The following is a 20723-nucleotide window of genomic DNA, read 5'->3' on the forward strand; positions in this document are numbered from 1 at the left end:
ATGATAATTGCATGCCCTAGTTTTTTTTTTTGTTGTTGTTCATTTTTTATGTAACATAGAGAAGACCAGATGCCTGAATCGTTTATTATTGTCATAAATAGAAAAATTGTCTAATACATTTCTTTGACTGAGTATATGGCACAGTGCAACTTTTCCCACATTTTTTAACATATGTACTCTCTTTGGCAAAAGAAGCTGTTATACATACGTATACGCATACATATACACACAGTTCATGTATTGTATAATTTATCATACACAAAATGGTAAAAAGGTTTTTGCCAGTCCGTCCAACAACATTTAGACCTTACAAACTCTGAGAGTCTATTAAATATGTTTCATCTTAGCCCATCCATTGAACAAACTTCAGAGACGCTTTTTCCCTGCTACACTGAACATTAACTAATAATTAAAGGTTTCAACCACACAGGAATTCTAGAAAATAATAATATGGTTATTTGAATTTCCCATGACCCTCTGTAGAGAATATTGCAATCAACGGCAAGGCAGTGCAGTCATCTACACTCCGCTACGAGGCTAATACAGCAACTGACGATAACAATTTTCACTGCACCCAAACCGAAACCGAGACAAACCCATGGTGGAGGCTGGGTCTGAGGGATCTACAAACCGTTATAGAAGTGATCATCACAAACAGGATTGACTGCTGCTTTGAACAAATCAATGGAGCCGAGATTCACATCGGAAACTCCCTGGAGGATAATGGCAACGGCAATCCCATGTGAGTACTTAAATACTTAAATACTTAAATAAATGTAACTAGACTCTTCAAAATAAAGGTGCTTTAAGAGGTTCTTCACAGTGATGCCATAGAACAGGGGTGCTCAACCCTGTTCCTGGAGATCTACCTTCCTGCAGAGTTCAACTCCAACCCTGATCAAGGACACCTGAACCAACTAATTAGGATCTGAAGGAGCACTTGGTAATTACAGACAGGTGTGGTTGATCAGGGTTGGAGCTAAACTCTGCAGGAAGGTCAATCTCCAGGAACAGGGTTGGGTTTTTTATTTAACAAAAAAAGTTCTTCTATGGCATCATGAAGCACCTTCATTTTTAAGAGTGTAAAATAGTTTTAAAATAGTTCTTTAAGAGAAAAACATGAACATGTTGTGCAATATTATGTAAAGGGGTTTTAAAAAGAGAATGAGACTCATGGCCTTGTGATATTGCTTAAGTTGTGAAATGATTAATGTCTCATATTCCGTCTCTCTCTAGATGTGCCCAAATTTCTGGTATTTCAGCAGGTCAATCCATCTCTTACTCATGTGGTGGAATGCAAGGCCATTACGTGAAGGTGGTCATTCCTGGAGATTTAAAGAATCTCACTCTGTGTGAAGTTACAGTCTACGGAAATGGTATTCTTGACAGTAATATTGTGTTTTGTAATATATTGTAAAATGTAATTTTTGTAAAAGTTTTGCATCATTATTCCAGTCTTCAGTGTCACACAATCCTTCAGAAATCAAAAAATACTGTTTATATTTGATCAAATAAATGCAGCATTAGGCTTTTTAAAATCTGAATTATTTCAAACGTTCGACTGATAGTGTATATAGAACTTGGTTAAGATGTGCCCTAATATGCAGCTGAATCACTTTCCAGACAATGTGCAGTTAAGAGGAATTGCAGCTCAGTCGTCTATATTTGAATACTATCGGGCTGATCGTGCCATTGATGGAGTAAAATACGCCCCGGGTGCAGCCTCATTTTGTATCTGTACAAATTGGGAGGTAAATCCGTGGTGGAGGCTGGATCTGCTGGATAATTACTATATTAGCGCCGTGACCATCACAAACAGAGCCAACTGCTGTTCAGAAGGAATCAACGGAGCAGAGATTCGCATCGGAAACTCTCTGGAAAACAACGGCAACAACAATCCCATGTGAGAAAGTTACTAACCGGTATAAAGTTTACTGTTGGTGGCAATCCAAACTTAAGTATTTTAAAAGGTGGAGGTTTTGTATGAATTTGTATGATTTTTGATTCTCTAATGTTGCATTCTGTCCTGTTCTACAAAATTTGTTCATAATTTTAAGGTAGATATAAGCCTAGGTTTTTTCAGTCTTAACTAAGATTTGATTCTACCTGTTGCATTACACTTTACTCAGTAAGTCATTGCTTTGCTTTATTTCACTCTTCCGTAAGTAGGTGTGAAATGATTGGGGTTTGTGTCTCTTTCAAGATGTACTGTGGTTACTAGTATTCCTGCCGGAGCTTCCTACAGCTACTCGTGTCCCGATATGGAGGGACGTTACGTGAACTTGTTTATTCCTCGAGAAGTGGGGTTTCTTACACTGTGGGAGGTGGAGGTCTATGGGAGTTTGCCAGGTAATTCAGTATGCATATAAATAAAACATTTAATAGACACACATACACACGCACAAACAAACATTTTCCTTCAGGCAATGTCATATCAAAAATAGCCATTCAGTACACGAATATGAATCTACTTAATCTGACTTTAACAATGACCAAGTTTTTATCCACTGGAAACCATTTGGAAAGACTTTTTTTTTTTTTTTTTCATTCAAACATTCAAAGGCAATGTTTACAACAGTATTTATTTCTCTTGTAAAACTCTTTCCATGATTTCTGTGTGTTCACTTCATTATGTCAATGTGTATTTTCTTCAGTGAGAAAAAACTTTGCGAGGATGAAATTTGCATCCAGTTCTGATTTAACTGACCCAGAGAATGACAAACTCCTCTATCAGGTTAGAAAGAACAAATTTGCATTCACTAACACTACAATTAACAGATACCAGGCTGTAAACTATAGTTTGGCACTCTACTATAATCAGTGTTGGGAAGGTTACTTTGGAAATGTAATAGGTTACAGATTACAAGTTACTTGATTTAAAATGTAATAAGTAGTGTAACTTTTCAATTACTTTATTAAAGTAATGTAACTTATTACTTTTAATTACTTTTTGATTACTTTTCTAAATTTCTAATATTTTCAACTGTTAATCATTTTGAAACATTTAAACCAGGCAGAGTTAACCTTACAGTAGCACTCAACACTGATTACTGTCAGACTTTCAAAATCCTTTATCACTTGAATTAAGATTATAATAAGTAAGGGATAATATACATCTTTATTTTGCAATAACAACTGGCTGAATGTACATTATCTCACTTATTACACAGCTGCTTGATAGATTATTTAGATGTTTTGTGTCGAAATTATTAGACACGAAACACTGATCTGAGTTGAACTATTTGAACGCAAAGCTTCCATGAAAAAATCAGTTGCTAGCAAACAGCAAGTTCAAACTAGACATTTTAGGGATACAGTGCAGTCATACCAGTTTTCTTACACAACATTTCACCACATAAATAATTAAGTAGTAGTACTAGTTTGTTAGTTATCTTATAATCCATTACAATGTACAAAAAAAAAAAACGTATGAAACAATAGAGCAAGTCCACGATACCAGGATGACAGAATTAAGAAATTGTACACATAATATTGAATTAAGCTTTAATATTTTATTAGCTAATCTTACCAAACGCAAAGCTTCCGCCAAGAAAAATTATCAAGCATATAGCACTGACCCGAAAGAGTCTGAGCTGTGGAATAATTTAATTTAAAGCAAAGCCACCACAAATTTAGACTTTTCTTTTCTTAGCCCTTTATTGTGATAGGACAGTAGAGAGATGACAGGAAAGAGCTGGAGGAGAGAGGAGAGCGGGATCAGCAAAGGACCTCGAGACGGGGATCGAACTGGGGTCACCGTGAGCGCAGTTGCGCTATATGTCCTAACAAGATCATAACATAAATAACATCATAGCAAGAAATAGTTTAATAGCTGTGATACTGGGTTTGAAATCAAATGTTTGCATAGTTATGACAGAAAACACTAGCATCTAACAATGCCTTGGAAAAAAACAATCTTAAAAAATAAAGTTTATGCATAAACCCAAATAGGAAATAAAACAGTTATTGAATAAGCATGTGTCCTATTCTGTGTCCTAAACTCCTGAAACATTGGTGTCTCATTTTAGAGCAGTCAATGCAATTTAAAAGAAGTCTATTAAATCTGTAAGTGGGGGTGGGTGTGTGAAAAAATTCAGATGTGATCCCCTTTGTAATCACTGGCATTTTTCAAAAGTAACTGTAATTTAATTACATATTTTTTCTCAGTAACTGTAACTAATTACAATTACATTTATTTTGTAATTCAGTTACGTAATTCCGTTACATGTAACTAGTTACTCCCCAACACTGGTGGTGGGTGCCTGGTTACATCGCAATATCGTAAATATGTGTTTTAAACCAGGAAGGCGAGCCAATGAATATTACACAAACTATGTGCAAACTTTACGTAAGAGTTATGATGGTGAACCTTTTAATCTCAGTCGATTCACTAGAAAGTGAAAGTACGTTATTCTCCGACTGACATCGGCAGTGTCACTCGAGGTGTCGCAGCCGTGACATGTTCCGCCGCAAGAGTGACACGAAAAATGACACAACCCATCGGCACGTCACTAGTATCAGTGGCACATGCCACTCTGACACGTGTCACTGGACGTGCCACTGGTGAAAAAAACAGCATACGCTGGTAGATTTTGATGCTGGGATGCTGGTTAGGTAGGTTTTAGTGCTGGTTTAAACCCTTTGCTCATTTTGTTTTGGATACACCGCTTGTTCCCTCCGTGAAATCATGTTGCAAAGCGTCGCATCTTGTCATTACTTCCTGTTTTTGGTTTGTTTAGAAGTATTTGGTCCATGTTGGGTTCACAGTTAATTAGAACCGCACCAGAGTTCGTTAAAATATATTAGCATATAGCCTATATGAGCATTACAATAAAAGATGCATACAAATTCACAATGCATATAAATACTAGACCGTGTAAAAAAAAGTTTTATTACCATGTGCATGATTGACTGAAGTGCTGCATGTCAATATTGGTTTAATAATCTTTATAAATAATAATCTTTAACATTTAGTAGGGGAGCGCGGGGCACAACCTAACACTTTTTGAATCTCTCAGTTTGTGTAAACCCACGTGGGCTTCAGAGTTTAATTTTTAATTCACGTTATTTTCACACTTGTCTAGTACAAATATGTAGCTTTACCTCAAAAGAAAGGAAGTGAAAAGTGACAACATGCCCCGTATGTGGGGTACATTGTAACATGTGAGGGGCACGTTGTAACATGACCATATCAAAGTCAAAGTAAACTTTATTGTCACTTTAACTTTATATGACAGCTTAAAATGTTGTCTGATCGAATGAAAAAAATATACACGACAAACTAAAATATTTTGTCAATGAAATACAATGATTCAATTTTTCAAATAAAATAATGACGTTTTTTAAAGAATTCAAAAAATGTCTAATTTTTGAGGTTCACAATGAACACATTGCAACCATGCGTGGGACGGCTATGATCGTAAAACACAGCTATACAGTATAGTACAAACACTGTGCGCAAATAGATGAAACACATTCAGACATTCGGAAAAACACTTCCCTCCCTCCAAACACAGCTCTCATAGAACACCAGACACATAAATGAGCCAAAATGCTTTACATTTCTTGAAATAATAATTTCTCAGCATTAAACATCGATTGTCAGTCTTTATTCACCTGTTTTTGTGTGTGTGTTTTTTTTTAAATCCATCCAAGTAAATAGTGAAAATTACATTGCTAATGTCATAGAAAAGCATAGTGTAATAATAGCGTGGCAGATTGTAACGCAGTGTTACAACGTCCCCATCAGCGCGACTGGGATATAAAACTGGTTAGTGTCTTCTGCTGGTTTGCCAAGCATTAATAAGATATCTAAACTGATAAATAACAGATTGGAGATTAAAATAATAGCAGATTTGTCTCATTTTGAATGAAAACTAAAACTTACTTCAGTCAGAAATTTACTTTTACTATGGTAAAATAAATATTCAGTGATATCTTCAAACGGCTTTTGAATTTTGGCGCACTTTTTTCTCTGTATAGCGTTGCTATGCCAACTAGTAAACACCATAAATTTGGTTATGATAGCGTGTGTGGAAATATTTAAACCACGCTGTTACAACTAACCCAGCGTTAGGTTGTGCCCCGCTTACCCCTATTTAAAACCCTAAATTACATAGTTGTTTAAATATCCCTCTTTAAAAGTGTTAAGTCTTTGATAGAGAGAGGTAGAGCAGTGAGGGTTGGAGGTGGAGAACGAGGGGTGGAGAATAACAACCATGTGATGCACAAACAGTCCTCCATATGACACAATTCACCCTGACATACACTGCTGATTTGACGGACCATTTCAAAACACAAAAAAGAGAGGTACTATTCTAAGATTTTACATAGGTCTATACTTTTAACTTTCTTAACTGTTACTGTGTTAAGGCTGATTATATTTATACGTCTATACTTTTAACTTTCTTACCTGTTACTATGTTAACGCTTCATATTTGTGCTTTGTGTAATATTGAAAAATAAGGCTTATTTGTTTAGTGCAACTGCAACATTATTAAAATAATTATATGTAGAATTTGTGAAATATGCTAAATAATAATGTTAAAAATGATACTTTTACATTAAAAGGGAATATTATTTTGTATGAACATACTTGTAAAGAAGACCAGGTTCTTGAATCAGTTTTCATGGTCAATAATTGTCAAAAAGTTCATTCATGACCAAAAAAATCATTACTTTCATGTTATGCTTGAGTTATTTGTTCTTGAAAATGATAATAAATCCTTGTGAATATTTGAGAATAACCAAAAATTCAATCTGTTGTGATACAGATTTACTGTACTGTGATGACAAAGAATTGTCGAACATCCCCTAAAAGTTAACACAATTATTTTGATAAATGTATGCTGCAGTGCAACAAATGATCATTAATAAAAAATATAAATCTTTTGTGATACTATGATATTATGGTAACAATGTTGTTGAATTTGCCCTAAACATTTTTGTTTTGTTTTGACTAAATTTGTGCTATATATATATTTCCTTATTAGTCTTTCTCCGTGAGAAATGAAGGGGCTCAACAAGTACATTTTTCTCTTACTAGGTAAAACCAAGCTTAAATATGTATAACTGCAGTAGTTTTGTGTGTACTATATAGGAGTATAAATCAGTCAATAAATCTGTGAATCACAGTACAACCATTTTTTCCACAGGGATTTTCACAGTCCAAGAAGAGGCAGCTGAAAAAAGAAAGTCTATAGTGTACCTGTTTCTCTTACTATAATGCATAAATGTGTCTAATTTATAAATGTTATAGCAGTTGTTGTTTTTGTGTGTGTGTGTGTGTGTGTGTGTGTGGTTTACTGTAAATAAATCTACATATTTGTGATTTTTCTACAGGAAGTCCAGCAGTTCAAGTAATGAAAACAGGTCTTTTTTTCCTCAAATTGGGAATGTATAGTTATGTATAATTTATTTATTAAAATGCAATATTGTGTAAAATGTAATATTATAAATGGTTTTCTCTTGTTTCAGCTTGAACCTATAACATGCTAAATGAATGTTTAGTGGTTTACTGTAATTTGTGTGTTTAGCTATATTTCCCTAAGCACCCAAACACTTAAGTAAGATTTGCATGTCCTAATCATAAACTCATTTTCTTAAAACAAAAACACTCATATATTTGCAAATTGTTGTTCATGAAAAACAGGAGGGTTTACAATACAAAAGGTTGAAGGGGCTTCATATATTTTAAAATTTATCTCACACTGGTTAAAAGGCTTTTAAAAAGGTTTCGGTCAGTCCTTCCAACAACATTTAGACCTTTAGATACAAATCTTAGAGTGTGATTTAAAAAAAAAAAAAAATCTTATCTTAGCCCATTCCAGTAAACAAACAGTGACACACTTTCTCTGCCACACTGAAAGTTAACTAATACTTATTCAATGATTGAAACCACATGGGAATTATAGATAATAATAACATGGTTATTTGTGTTTATCGTTGCACTTTCTAGAGAATATTGCAATCAACGGCAAGGCTGTGCAGTCATCTACACTCCGCTACGAGGCTAATACAGCCACTGACGATAACAATTTGTACTGCACCCACACCGAAACCGAGACAAACCCATGGTGGAGGCTGGATCTGATGGATCTACAAATCATTAGAGAAGTGACCATCACTAACAGGATTGACTGCTGTGTTGAACAAATGAACGGAGCCGAAATTCGCATCGGAAACTCCTTGGAGAATAACAGCAATGGCAATCTCATGTGACGACAAATTTGCATTTACTTAAGTGTAGCAATTTAAAATGGTTCTTTAAGAGTAAAACATAAACATGTTGTGCAATACAATGTAATGTATTTTGTTTGTTTGTTTTGTTTTTGTTTTTGTTTGTTTGTTTTTTAAGTGCGACTCATGGTCGTGTGATATTGCTTAAATTCATGTGAAGTGAATAATGTTTTATATTCTCTCTCTCTCTCTCTCTCTCTCTCTCTCTCTAGATGTGCAGAAATTTCTGGTATTCCTGCAGGTCAATCCGTGTCATACTCATGTGGTGGAATGCAAGGTCGTTACGTGAACGTGGTCATTCCTGGAGATTCAAAGAATCTCACTCTGTGTGAAGTGAGAGTCTATGGAAATGGTAATTCTTGACAGTAAAAAAAAAAAAAAAAAAAAAACACAAAAAAAAAAAACAGTGATATTATGTTTTCTATTGTAACATATTGTAAAACGTAATTTATTACTGTGATGAAAAGCTAAATTTTCTGCATCTTTTGTCCCGTCTTCAGTGTCACACAATCCTTCAAAACTAAAAACATAAAAAAATACTATTTATTTTTGGTCAAATAAATGCGACCATAGTGAGCGTAAGAGACTTTCAAATAGATTTTTAAAACAATCTGAATTATTTCAATCGTTTGAATAATAGGGAATATAGAACTTGGTTAAAATGTGGCCTAATGCAGCTTAATCACTTTCCAGATAGGGTGAAATTAAGTGGTAATGCGGCTCAGTCGTCTGTATTTGAATATTATCGGGCTGATCGTGCCATTGATGGAATAAAACACGCTCCGGGTGCAGCCTCATTTTGTACCCATTCAATGATGGAGAAAAATCCGTGGTGGAGGCTGGATCTGCTGGATAATTACTATATTAGCACCGTGACCATCACAAACAGAGCTGACTGCTGTTCAGAACGAATCAACGGAGCAGAGATTCGCATCGGAAACTCTCTGGAAAACAACGGCAACAACAATCCCATGTGAGAAAGTTACTAACCGGTTTAATTTTAGTGACCGTGGTAATCCAAACATAAGTATTTTATGAGGTGGAGGTTTTATATGAATTCGTATAATTTTACGTTGTTTTTATACGAATTAACCACCATTTCAAGTTATTGCAGCTCGAGTGTTATAAATAATAATCAAAGTAGAAAATGCGATTTGTGCTTCTCTAGTTTTGCATTCTGTCCCGTACTACAAAACATTCATCATTTGTTATAATTTTAAGGTAGATTTATGTTTTGTTTTGTTTTTTTGTTCGTTTGTTTTTCAGTCTTTTCTAAGATGCCGGTTGCATTACACTTTACTCAATAAGCCATTGCGTTGCTTTATTTTACTCTTCCTTAATTAGGTGTGAAATGACTGATGTGTTTTTCATCATCTCTTTGACTTTGTCTAGATGTGCTGTGATTACTAGTATTCCCGCAGGAGCTTCCTACAGCTACTCGTGTCCCGATATGGAGGGGCGTTACGTGAACGTGGTTATTCCTCGAGAAACAGGGATTCTTACACTGTGTGAGGTGGAAGTCTATGGGAGTTTGCCAGGTAATTCAGTATGTATATAAATAAAAACATTAAACACACATACACACAAATAAATGTTTACAACAGAATAACTCTGACCTAGCACAGTTCCATATCTCATAGCCTTGATTTCAATTAAATGTAATGCCTATCCAGACAAAACTCTTTATTTCACTTGTAACACTGACTACTGTGTGTTCAATTCATTATGTCAGTTTGTAATTTTCTAGTGAGAAAAAACTTTGTGAGGATGAAATTTGTGTCCAGTGCTGATTTGTCTGATCCAGAGAATGACAATCTCCTCTATCAGGTTAGAAAGAAAAAAAAAAATACACATTCACTAACACTACATATTAACAGATACTAGACTGTAAACTATTGCTTGCCACTCCTGTTTTCTGCTATCATGCTTGCCCCTTCATGAATTTGGCCTTTTTGTTAAATATAAAAGCAAAACTTTAAAGCTAAACTGAAAAGACATTCTGATATGTTGTTTAAAAGTACAATGAACTCTTAAAAATTCTTTTAGCTGCAGTCTGCTCTGCAATTAAGAGGAATCACCGACATCAAACTGTCCTGGACAAAACCTCCCCAGCAAGAGGTGGAACAGGCCATCACAGAGGAAGGTAAGTACATTTACACAACACAACACTTGAAATACTTATTTGTTGGTTAAGACATAATTATGTGAGTCTTGATATGCATTATTTACAGGTCTTTGTGAAAGAATACAATAACCCGGATGAACAAAATGTCTTTTGGGAGAAACAAATGTTTCCACAGTAACGCTGCTTGAAACAAAAGTAAAAAAACAGTTTTTATGTTATAAGAAAGTCAATATGTTCTAATGCATAACAGACTATATTCTCTACATTAAGTTCATGTTCTGAATTGAAATGATTATTATAGATTTCTTTCACTCTGTCAAAAAGTTGTCACACACTAAATAACTAAATAATGTGCAAATGCTCCTCTGTACACTATATCATAAAGATGAAGTGTATAATACCAAAATCTGTGTAATATCCTTTCAAGACAATGAAAAGTATTTTCATTATGCAAACAGAATGCCCTGGATAGTGATTATGTGCAAACTCCAAACACTGCAAACAAAAACACAATAAACATAGTCCATGCGATATACAGCTTATGTAGCTTTGTGATGAACAGACGCAAATTTAACTCAAACCTCAGGACACCACAGCCAGTGTCAATTTCCATCAGTTATATCTTATATTACAACTGGAGTGTTGCATGAATCCAACAGCATAATTTCCAAGAATGCAAGAGCAAATGTAAACTGAATCCAATAGCATGGGAGAAGATTAACTAAGAAAATAATGACTTAATTTGGGGTCTATTCCTTGTGCAAAGTTATGACCAGGGTCCGAAATTAACACTCGCCACTCGCCAAATGCGAGTAAATTCTCTGTCTGGCGAGTTAAATTTAAAGCGCCATCCGCCACATGGCGAGTAAATCTTTTCACCAGTAATGTTAATCAGTATCAGTCTCGCGGATCTCTGTGATGCTCCCCCGCCCCCGTCTGCATGCGACGTACCGAAGCGTAAGTGAAACGCGAGCGCCGCACTCACGTCATTTCCGTCTATCCCACACTCAACGTAGCGGTAGTTTCGTGCTAGTGGCGAGATGTGGCGGTTTTTAACTGGAGCCAGCCAGCCTTCAAAAAGAAAGCTTGGCGAACTGGAAGAAAAGCCACCACCAGAATTCTTATTGATGTTTTAATTTAGGGCTGGACAATAATTCGATATCAATATATATCGCGATAGATTTTTTTTTCAATAACGGTGATACGATTTTTAAACCCATTTCCGATATTTCGATATACATTTGTATATATATATAATTTTATACATTAGCATTTGTCACTGAATGACGTTAAGTGCTCAGCCGTCAGAAAGAGCAGAACAGAATTGCGTGATGACGTACATCACAGACACGCTGCCAGCGCTCAGCAGTAGTTGGTTAAGTTCCGTCGCGGAAAGTTTTAGCTACAAAATGAGTACCCCTGACCAGAAATTATATTTCTTACCAGAATAATATTTCTTGCCAGAAACCTCTAGAGCCTGTCATAGAGTGTCATCAACACTAGGGATGTTCGTTTCGGTTATTTTTCCTAACCGACCGCCGACGCTTGTTAACCGATTATTAACCGTTAACCGAAAAGATTATTTTAAATTAGAATATAATTATTTTAGAAAGGATAAGTGTCTGTGACCCGTTAAAATACTAACATTTGTTTTCCGGGATTAATTTTACATGCGCAAAAAGCAGCAAACAACAGAACATGAGGATTCACATGGACACGTCGCATCACCTGCAGCTTCTGCGAATGGAGAAAAACATCATAAAGCTAGGCTATATATATAATGAAAGAATATGCCTATAAGATAAATATTTTTACTTAATAAAACAAACAAAAAAAAAGTGAAACAAGTAGCTAGTAGCAGAGTTTTCGTTCATTTTTGTGCTGCGCGAAAGGAAGACGGCTGAAAACGGCATCCTGTTTTTCTTTATTTTACAAACAGCAAACCGTTTACAGTTTTGATGATCTGTAAAGATTCGTTTCCCCTGTTAGAAGGAGAAAATCAAGTGATTGCGCCGGCGCCGCACGCGCACACACAATCAGCCAAACATATGGAAAAAAAAAAAATCACACTGCTTAATCGTTATCAACGTACTGCCGTGATATTATGCCAAACATTTATTTTGTGTGGATATTTTAATGTGAGAAGTACAAAACCAGGTTTACATAACAAATAATATTTTAGCATTCAAATACATCTTGAATACGGAGACATTTGGGTTTGTGTCGTATGAGACACAATATTAGTTTCAGTTTCGCTTTAGCCTCAATGGTTTGGTTTTGTCTTGTCGCCGAGCTTCTTATATTTTTCATTCTTGTTCTTGTCTAAATACCGTTAAATTGAAAGGATTTTTTTGTGGAGTGAGGGGAACTAAAATAGCCTAGCCTATGTTTATAGTGTATTGTAAATATTTCGCGTCGACACCAGGTCTTTCTTAATAATAAAATGCGACTTAACGTTATAGGCCTACGCGATTTATCTTTTTTCTCTCAAAAATGCAATTTCATTTTATTTTAACCATCCAGAAAACGTTTTACAATATTTTGATGAGTGAATTACTGAAAAAAAAAAAAGACCTTTTAAACCGTTTAACTGATTGTATTAATCGGTCAAAATTCTTCTGTCGGTTAACGGTTAACCGGTTAAAATGAGCATCCCTAATCAACACTCAACAATGTTCCGGCCAGAGCAATGTGTTTTTGTTGTTGCTCACTCTTTATTTATTTTATTGTATTATTTTTGTTTCTTTATCCTGGCTGAAGCAGTTTGTTTGTTGTTTCAATTTATATGAATATTCAGCCTGTTCTAGTTTAAATGGAAATATATTATTGTTAATAAGCTGAGTCTGAGAATTTTATTTATTTGATAGTTTATTTCACATTTCCTGTTTGTAAAGGCTAAATACAAATAAAATATGAACCTTATTTTTTTTGTACTGTTTTTATTTTAAAAATATATATATATAATTTTAATAGGAGGAGCCTGGAGGTATTATAGACTTTGCAAATTCAGTTTGCAGACATTTGTAGGTACAAACATCCATTGTGTGTGTTTTTCCTGAGGCTTTTTAATATTGTCCGTATCGATATCGGAATTATATCGTATCGACCGAAATTAAGAAATATATCGTGATATGAATTTTTGCCATATCGTCCAGCCCTATTTTAATTGTCACTCCTCTCTGTCCGGAGCACACATAATATACGTATGAATAACGTGCTTTGGATATATCTGTGTTAAATCGTTCAGAATTTTGGCAGGTAAAAAATAAGCTTGGCCGGTTGATTTTTTAATCCACCGGCCAACTTGGCCGGTGTGTCAAAAACTTAATTTCGGTCCCTGGTTATGACTTAAGAAAAATATTTAGTTTATACTTTTTCATAGTAGCCTACTTCTGCATGATAACTCTGTTTTAAATAAACATAATGCCACTTCAAACAACTATTAGGTTTTTTAACCAAAATGTCCCCTTCACTGACTCCACCCTCTATAGATAACGGGTGATAAAACGGTTCCTCTTTTGGAATTTATATTTATTTTTTGTGTGGTTCAGAGACTTATTTGGGATAGGAACAAATAATTCTAAGTAATCACAAATCACAAAAGCAGACTATAAACGTAAGCCAAAGTGCTTTGAGGCGCAGAACATGATTAGCAAACCCGATCTTACGGGAACTTACCAATGGTCTTTTGGCGAAGAGTTTCCTCGTCCACAGCGTGATGACACTTAAACTTCCCATTAGCAGTCAGACATCTTTCATCAGCTTCCATCAGAACTGTAGGGACTTTGCATGACGATTGATCTTTGCCAAGAGTTCTCCCTTTAAAAAGCACTTTCAGAAGTCCGTGTAGTGGTTCGTGATAGACGGACTTATGAAGCAAACTTTCTAAAGCCGACGTTTGCTACAGCACAAGCAAGGTTGAATTGGGCCAGAACGAAATTCCAAATATTCGTTAAAAAAAGACAGATATTTTGCATATTCAAGTCATTCTATGTCCAGAGCTCGAGTTACATGTTTGTGCCAGTGCATAGCTATTCCGTGAGTTTACGAAGTAGCTCAAAAAATCTTTAAGTTCGTTACAGCTGCAGTATGAGCGACTCGAAATGGCCTAGTGACGTCACATTAAATGCGCCTATAGTTCCTGGTAAACATCCATTGACAAAACAAATTTCTATCTGAAAAGGCAGAAATGTCTAAATGTGTTACTATTTGTCAGCATTTTATTTTTATTATTTTTATTTGTAATTCTTTTAAATCACTAATAGGCTATATCAATAAACATCCACTGATAGGTGCTCTCTGATGTTACACTCACTGATGAAACATCAAACATCGTCTTCTGCGCAACAGCTGATCTGTAATTTCTTTTATTGGTCTGTAATGCATAGAATTAGGTTGGTCACGTGTGTGAGGTTTGGAGGTGGAGAATCACACCTCCTATATATATATATTTTTTTTTTTTTTTTTTTTTTTTTTTTTTTTTTCTATTCTTTATTATGCATTGACGTCACTTTCCCGCCGGAACACGCCCCTTCCGCAGCTGCGTAAATGGAATTATTAGGGAAGCTGCGAGTAAAACAAACAATAATCAGTTCAAACTAAAGGTTGCTGGACTCGATATAGCGTTCCTTACAACGTACCAAATATACAGTGGTCCATGGATATTGATATGCTGCCTGGAATCGTTGAAATTCATGAAATTAAACATGAAATTATAAATCCATGTTTTGCTGCCTGGAGTCCATTTGTTTCTGTGAATTGCAGTGGTTCATTTGCTTCTCTTTTTTGTAGCTTTGGCAGTCCATAAAAATATGCAAAGCTCTTTCTCGTTGTAAAAGTGTGTTCTGTCGCATTATTCACGCTGAAAGCAATGCTGCCACTCAGTGGGCGGAGCCGCAGCCACTCCAGCTGACTGTGGCGTCACGTGTATATCCTCTATAATTCAGAGTCCTCCATATAACATAAATCTGGCGTACAATGCTGATTTGACCGGACCCTTTCAAAATTCACAATAAAAACGAGGTACTAATTTAAGATTTTACATACTGTCTATCTTGTAAACTCCTTTTAAATGTTACTTTGTTAACACTGTGTTTGCACCTTTTAAAATGATGGAAAATAAACTCATTAGTTTAATGACTGAACATAAAGAAAACCAGATTCTTGAATCAGTTACTGGCAAAAGCTAATGACTCAAAAATAAACATTTTATTTATAAGCAATAGTTTTTCATGTAGATCTTGAAAATAGAATTAAACCCCTGTAAAACTTTAAAAATAATAAGAAGAAATATCAATCGTTTGTGATACTTTGACTTAGTGTATTACGATAAGATATTATTGTTGAACTTGCCCTAAAAGTTTATTGCCTAAAATTACAGTGCCACTTTTTCATCACTGTGTGCTTTCATTTGGTAATAAAGTTTAAATATCTGTTTCCCCCCTTAGAAATAAAGGGACTCAACATGTACCTGTTTCTCTTACTGGGTAAAGCCAAGCTTAAATGTGTCTGATTTCAGTAGATTTGTGTGTGCTATAGGAGTATAAATCTGTCTGTATATCTATGAAAAACAATGCAACCCTATTTTTCTACAGTGGTTTTCATAGTCCAAGCAGAGGCAGTTGAAAAAAGTAAGAGACTATGAAAACTGGTGATTTTTATTCTTTTTTTCTTCTTCTTCTTCTTCTTCTTCTTCTTTTTTCAGTAGTGTACTTGCTTCTGTTATTGTGAAGCTAAGTGCATAAATGTGTCTAATTTCAGTAATATGCATGTAAAATAGTAGGCTAGCAGTTGTTTTGTGTGTGCTAATGGTTTACTTGTAAATAAGCCTATCTGTGATTTTTCTGCAGGGAGTGCAACAGTTAATGACCCAAGTGGTAAGAAACCATTAAAACTGATCTTTTTGTGTGTGTATATATATTAATTATGTATAATTTAATTATTACATTTTAATATCATAGCAGCATATGTTTTGTTTGTACTAATGATTTACAGTAAGTTAGATAATCTATTTGTGATTTTTCTACAGAGGGTGCAACAGTTTATGATGCAGAAAGTGGTAAGAGACTATTCAAACTGATCTTTTTGTGTATATATTAATTATATTCAATTTAATTATCATATTTTAATATTATAGTAGCAGTTGTTTTGTTTGTACTAATGGCTTACTGTAAATCAGCCTATATATTTGTGATTATTCTACAGAGGGTTCAACAGATTATGATTCAAGTGGTAAGAGACCATTAAAACTGATCTTTTGTGCGTATATAATAATTATGTATAATATAATTATTACACTTTAATATTATATTAGCAGTTGTTTTGTGTGTGCTAATGGGTTACTGTAAATCAGCCTGCACTGTAAAAAAAAAACAAACACAATTTGCTGAGTCAACTTAAAATAATTTGTTGCCCTGCTGCCTTAAAAGTTCAGTCAACTCAAATAAGTTTAGTCAACATGAAATGTTAAGTTGTACCAAGTGAAAACTTGGATATTTGAGTTGACTAAACAAAAAAATGGTTTGTTAAACTTAAAAGCTGGGCTTGTTACCCAGCTGCCTTGTTAAATGAACTCAAATATTTAAGTTGTCACTTAATACAATTTAACATTTCAAGTTGACTAAAATTTTTTTGAGTTGAACTTAAAATTTTAAGTTGCCTCAACAAATTGTTTTTTTTACAGTGTTTATAATTGTGACCATTAAAACCTCTCCTCATCTGTGTATATATTAATTATGTATAATTTAATTATCATATTTTAATATTATAGTAGCAGTTGTTTTGTTTGTACTAATGACTCAGCCTATCTATTTGTGTTTTTTCTACAGAGAGTTCAGCAGTTTATAGTGTGGCAAGTGGTAAGAGACCATTAAAACTGACCTTTTTTTTTTTCATATGTGTATATATTAATTAATTGTGTGTGTGTGTGTGTGTGTGTGTTAGGGGTAGGCCTATAAATCAGTTGATATATGTGTACAACATAGTGTAACCCTTTTTCTACAGTGACTTTTACAGAAGAGGCAACTGAAGAAGATACCAGTCCATTAAAAGGTATGGTTTAGTTTGCTTTCTTTTGTTTAATCTGGCAACCATTACCATGTAACATTTCTGTAATTAGTGTTTAGCTTTATTTGCCTAAGAAACCAGACATAAGATTTGCATGTCCTAATCATGAACCCTTTTTCTAAAAAAACACTCCTATAAATGCAAAATGTAGTTTTTCATGGAACAGAGGAAGGTTTGCAGAAGTACAAAAGGTTGTAATTCATCTCACACAGGTCAAATGTTTGTTAAAAAGGTTGCTGTAAGTCCATTTAGACTTTTAAGAGACAAAGATACCTTCCAAACAAGCTAAAGAATATAATAAATAAAGCACAATAACTCTGCCTGACCAGTGATGAAGGTCTAATTAAACTTTATTCCTGACACATCCTCCAGACTGGTTGATTTACCACCTTTAATGAACCTTAAAATTATAACTGAAACTGTGTGGTTAGATTCACACTTGTTACATGAATGTGATCCATAAATTCACATGCATATGCTGTCACTGTTTTTTTCCTAATTATTTAGTGTTTTGGGAGAAAACTGCATTTTATTTATAAATAACATAACTAAACAAGAAATGTATTAATTAAAAGCAAAGTGATTTGATATTATTCCATTTGTATATTATCATTTTGAGTTTGTTTCTCGAAATCATGATTTCCTCTTCTAACATCTAGTGTTGATGGTTCAGTCCACTTATGGTCTCTGTTCTACTTTCAGTCCTCAAACACTACATTTTACTTCATTTAACACAATTTTAGGCAATCTGGCAATAGGAAGAAATGCTATACAATCATCCACACATCTCGGCTGGGAGGCCGGAAAAGCTATAGATGGTATCAAAAACAACTGGGCACAGTGTTCCTCAACCGGTTACGCGACTAACCCGTTTTGGAGGCTGGATCTGGTGAACATCTACAGAGTTCACAGGGTGGTCGTCACTAACCGAATAGACTGCTGTCCAGAGCACATCAACGGAGCGGTGATTCGTGTTGGAAACTCCTTGGAGAATAATGGCAGCAATAACTCCATGTGAGACTCTGCTTTTCAAAGGCTCTTTCACACCTAGAATGATAATAACTAAAACTATATTAAAGGGACAGTTCACCTAAAAATGTACAATTATGTCAACATTTACTCACCTTCAAGTTGTTCCAGACCTGCATAATTCTTTTCAGTTGAACACAGTTGAAACATATTTTGAAGAATGTGTGTAAGCAAACAGTTACAGTTCACCACTGACTTACACAGTATGGAAAAATACTGTATATTTTCTTGTGTGTTCAACGGAAGAAAAAAAATGTATACGGCTTTCCTATTCTCACAGAATTAGAGATATAAGACTTTATAGCTTTAATTATCATCCTTGGTGTAAACTGGCTTTTAGAACAATGAAACACAAACTCATGTAGAATCTGTATGAGCCTGATTAAATCTCATCCTTCTCTCCATTTTTCTCGTTAGATGTGCGGTCATTTCCAGTATTCCAGCTGGTGTGTCCTACACATATTTATGCGATTGGATGGTGGGTCGTTACGTGAGCTTGGTAATCCCTGGAAATATGAAGGTCCTTACTTTGTGTGAGGTAGAGGTCTACGGGACAGGTACTACGAATGTTATTAATATTAACCACCCAACTTCAAGTTTTATTCAGAGGCCCAAACTGAGCAAAAATTTATTTGATTTAAAAAAAAAAAAAAAAAGTCTAAGATGTGACAAGTTAAACGAATGGAAACAAATCCACACATAACATAAAAGCAACATAATGATAAACAGTGCACACGCAAGCAAAAGTTGCAAAATTTACAAATTATGTGCAATTTGTGGGAAAGAATTGTTTGTTTAGTCCCTAGAAAAGCTAAAACAAATGACCTTCCCAGAAACTATAAGTGCTGTGGTTCGTCTGTTCTGATTTGCCTTGCAAACTTAACCTCATGTGTGTGTATGTGGACATGCATGTTTATTTGCCTAACTAATGATCCATTTTAGAGTTCATGTTAAGCAGAACATTCATAAAGGTAAAGCTTCACTCCAGTGCCGATCTGACTGACCCTGCGACAAGAGACAAACTGCTGCAAGAGGTAAGAGAGAGTTGTTTTTTTCCCCTCACACTATGTCTCTAAATTACGTTACAGAAATGCGGCATTATATAAGGAATATTTCACAGTCACTGTAAAACTATTGATGCAATGACCTTGAACAAAACCTATTTATTTCTTTTTGTGTCTCAAAATACATGTGATAACTTTTACTCAAAGAATAAGGGTTTTTTTTGTTTTTTTTATTGACAAATATAAATTGTGTCTGAATAAATTTATGAATTGCTTGACTAATCTGTGCTGAATAAGTTGTTCTAGAAACGTTATTTGTCAACTTTGAAAAATAAATAAATAAATAAAATAAAATGTGGAAAATAAAGGATCTCTTGAGTATCTCTTTAAAATTAATGGCAATGGTTCCTCTCAGCTGAATTCGGCTTTGAAGATCCCTGATGTGAATCTGAGCTGGATTCAACCTCCGGTGGAAACCATCATTGAGGATGCAGGAGGGCAAGGTATATCAGTTAATGAAAGAGCCCAAAACAAAGGGTTAATTAAGTTGTACAATGTATGACTGTAAAAGCTCTGTAATGAGTTCATTACTTATTATTTACAGGTCCGTAAGGGTCTTTTGGGAAAAAGTGGATGCTTTTTTGGGGCAAACATTGTTCACATACTTCTTCAGGGTCCAGCCAAAAATGTTCAGCTAATGCTCATGAACAGATCTCTCTATATTAGAAACCCCTTTTTGTGTTCAGGAAACAATTTGGAAAAAAAAAATGATGCAACTAGGGGCATAGAAATCACTTACAGCAATTTTAAAAATTAAATTTTACTGCAAATTTTAGACAATGGCTTGAACACCAGTTTGTGTGATTAATTGATATTTATTTTTTTTTTTTTTTTAAATATTCTATTATTTTAATTTACTAAATGAGTTATTCGCCATGTTAAAATGATTCATATATGATTTGCATTGGTGAATCTGTGATGATTGATTGAGTTGTTTTGTTCAGATGTGCCAGAGAACACAACATGTCTGATACGTTAAATAATGCATATTTGCAATGATTATTTTCAGAGTTGCTCTGATTGACAAAAGTGTTTATAGTGTGCTGTGACAAATAACTGAAACATATAAAGATTCATACTGTGAACAGCTGCACTGTAATATCATGTCAAGTTTCCAGATGCACCAGGGACATTTTGCTTTACAAATTAGTTGATTACAGGATGACCAGATCACCTGTGTTTGATCCAAATGTTATTGTATC

The 20723-nt window shown here is 34.6% G+C and overlaps 1 protein-coding gene across 1 annotated transcript; it reads left to right on the forward strand.

Moving 5' to 3' along the window:
- The first annotated feature begins 1589 nt into the window (after positions 1-1589).
- On the forward strand, positions 1590-19778 carry LOC127167583 (uncharacterized). The gene is made up of 9 exons (XM_051113711.1): positions 1590-1903; positions 2204-2349; positions 7958-8216; positions 8451-8590; positions 8932-9211; positions 9631-9776; positions 18172-18442; positions 18875-19014; positions 19400-19778. Exons 1-9 carry the CDS (start codon positions 1590-1592, stop codon positions 19531-19533), a joined length of 1830 nt encoding a protein of 609 aa, XP_050969668.1. The 3' UTR covers positions 19534-19778.
- The last annotated feature ends 945 nt before the right edge of the window (positions 19779-20723 follow it).

This window comes from Labeo rohita, chromosome 7 (genome assembly GCF_022985175.1).
Source record: "Labeo rohita strain BAU-BD-2019 chromosome 7, IGBB_LRoh.1.0, whole genome shotgun sequence".
Classification (NCBI taxonomy): domain Eukaryota; kingdom Metazoa; phylum Chordata; class Actinopteri; order Cypriniformes; family Cyprinidae; genus Labeo; species Labeo rohita.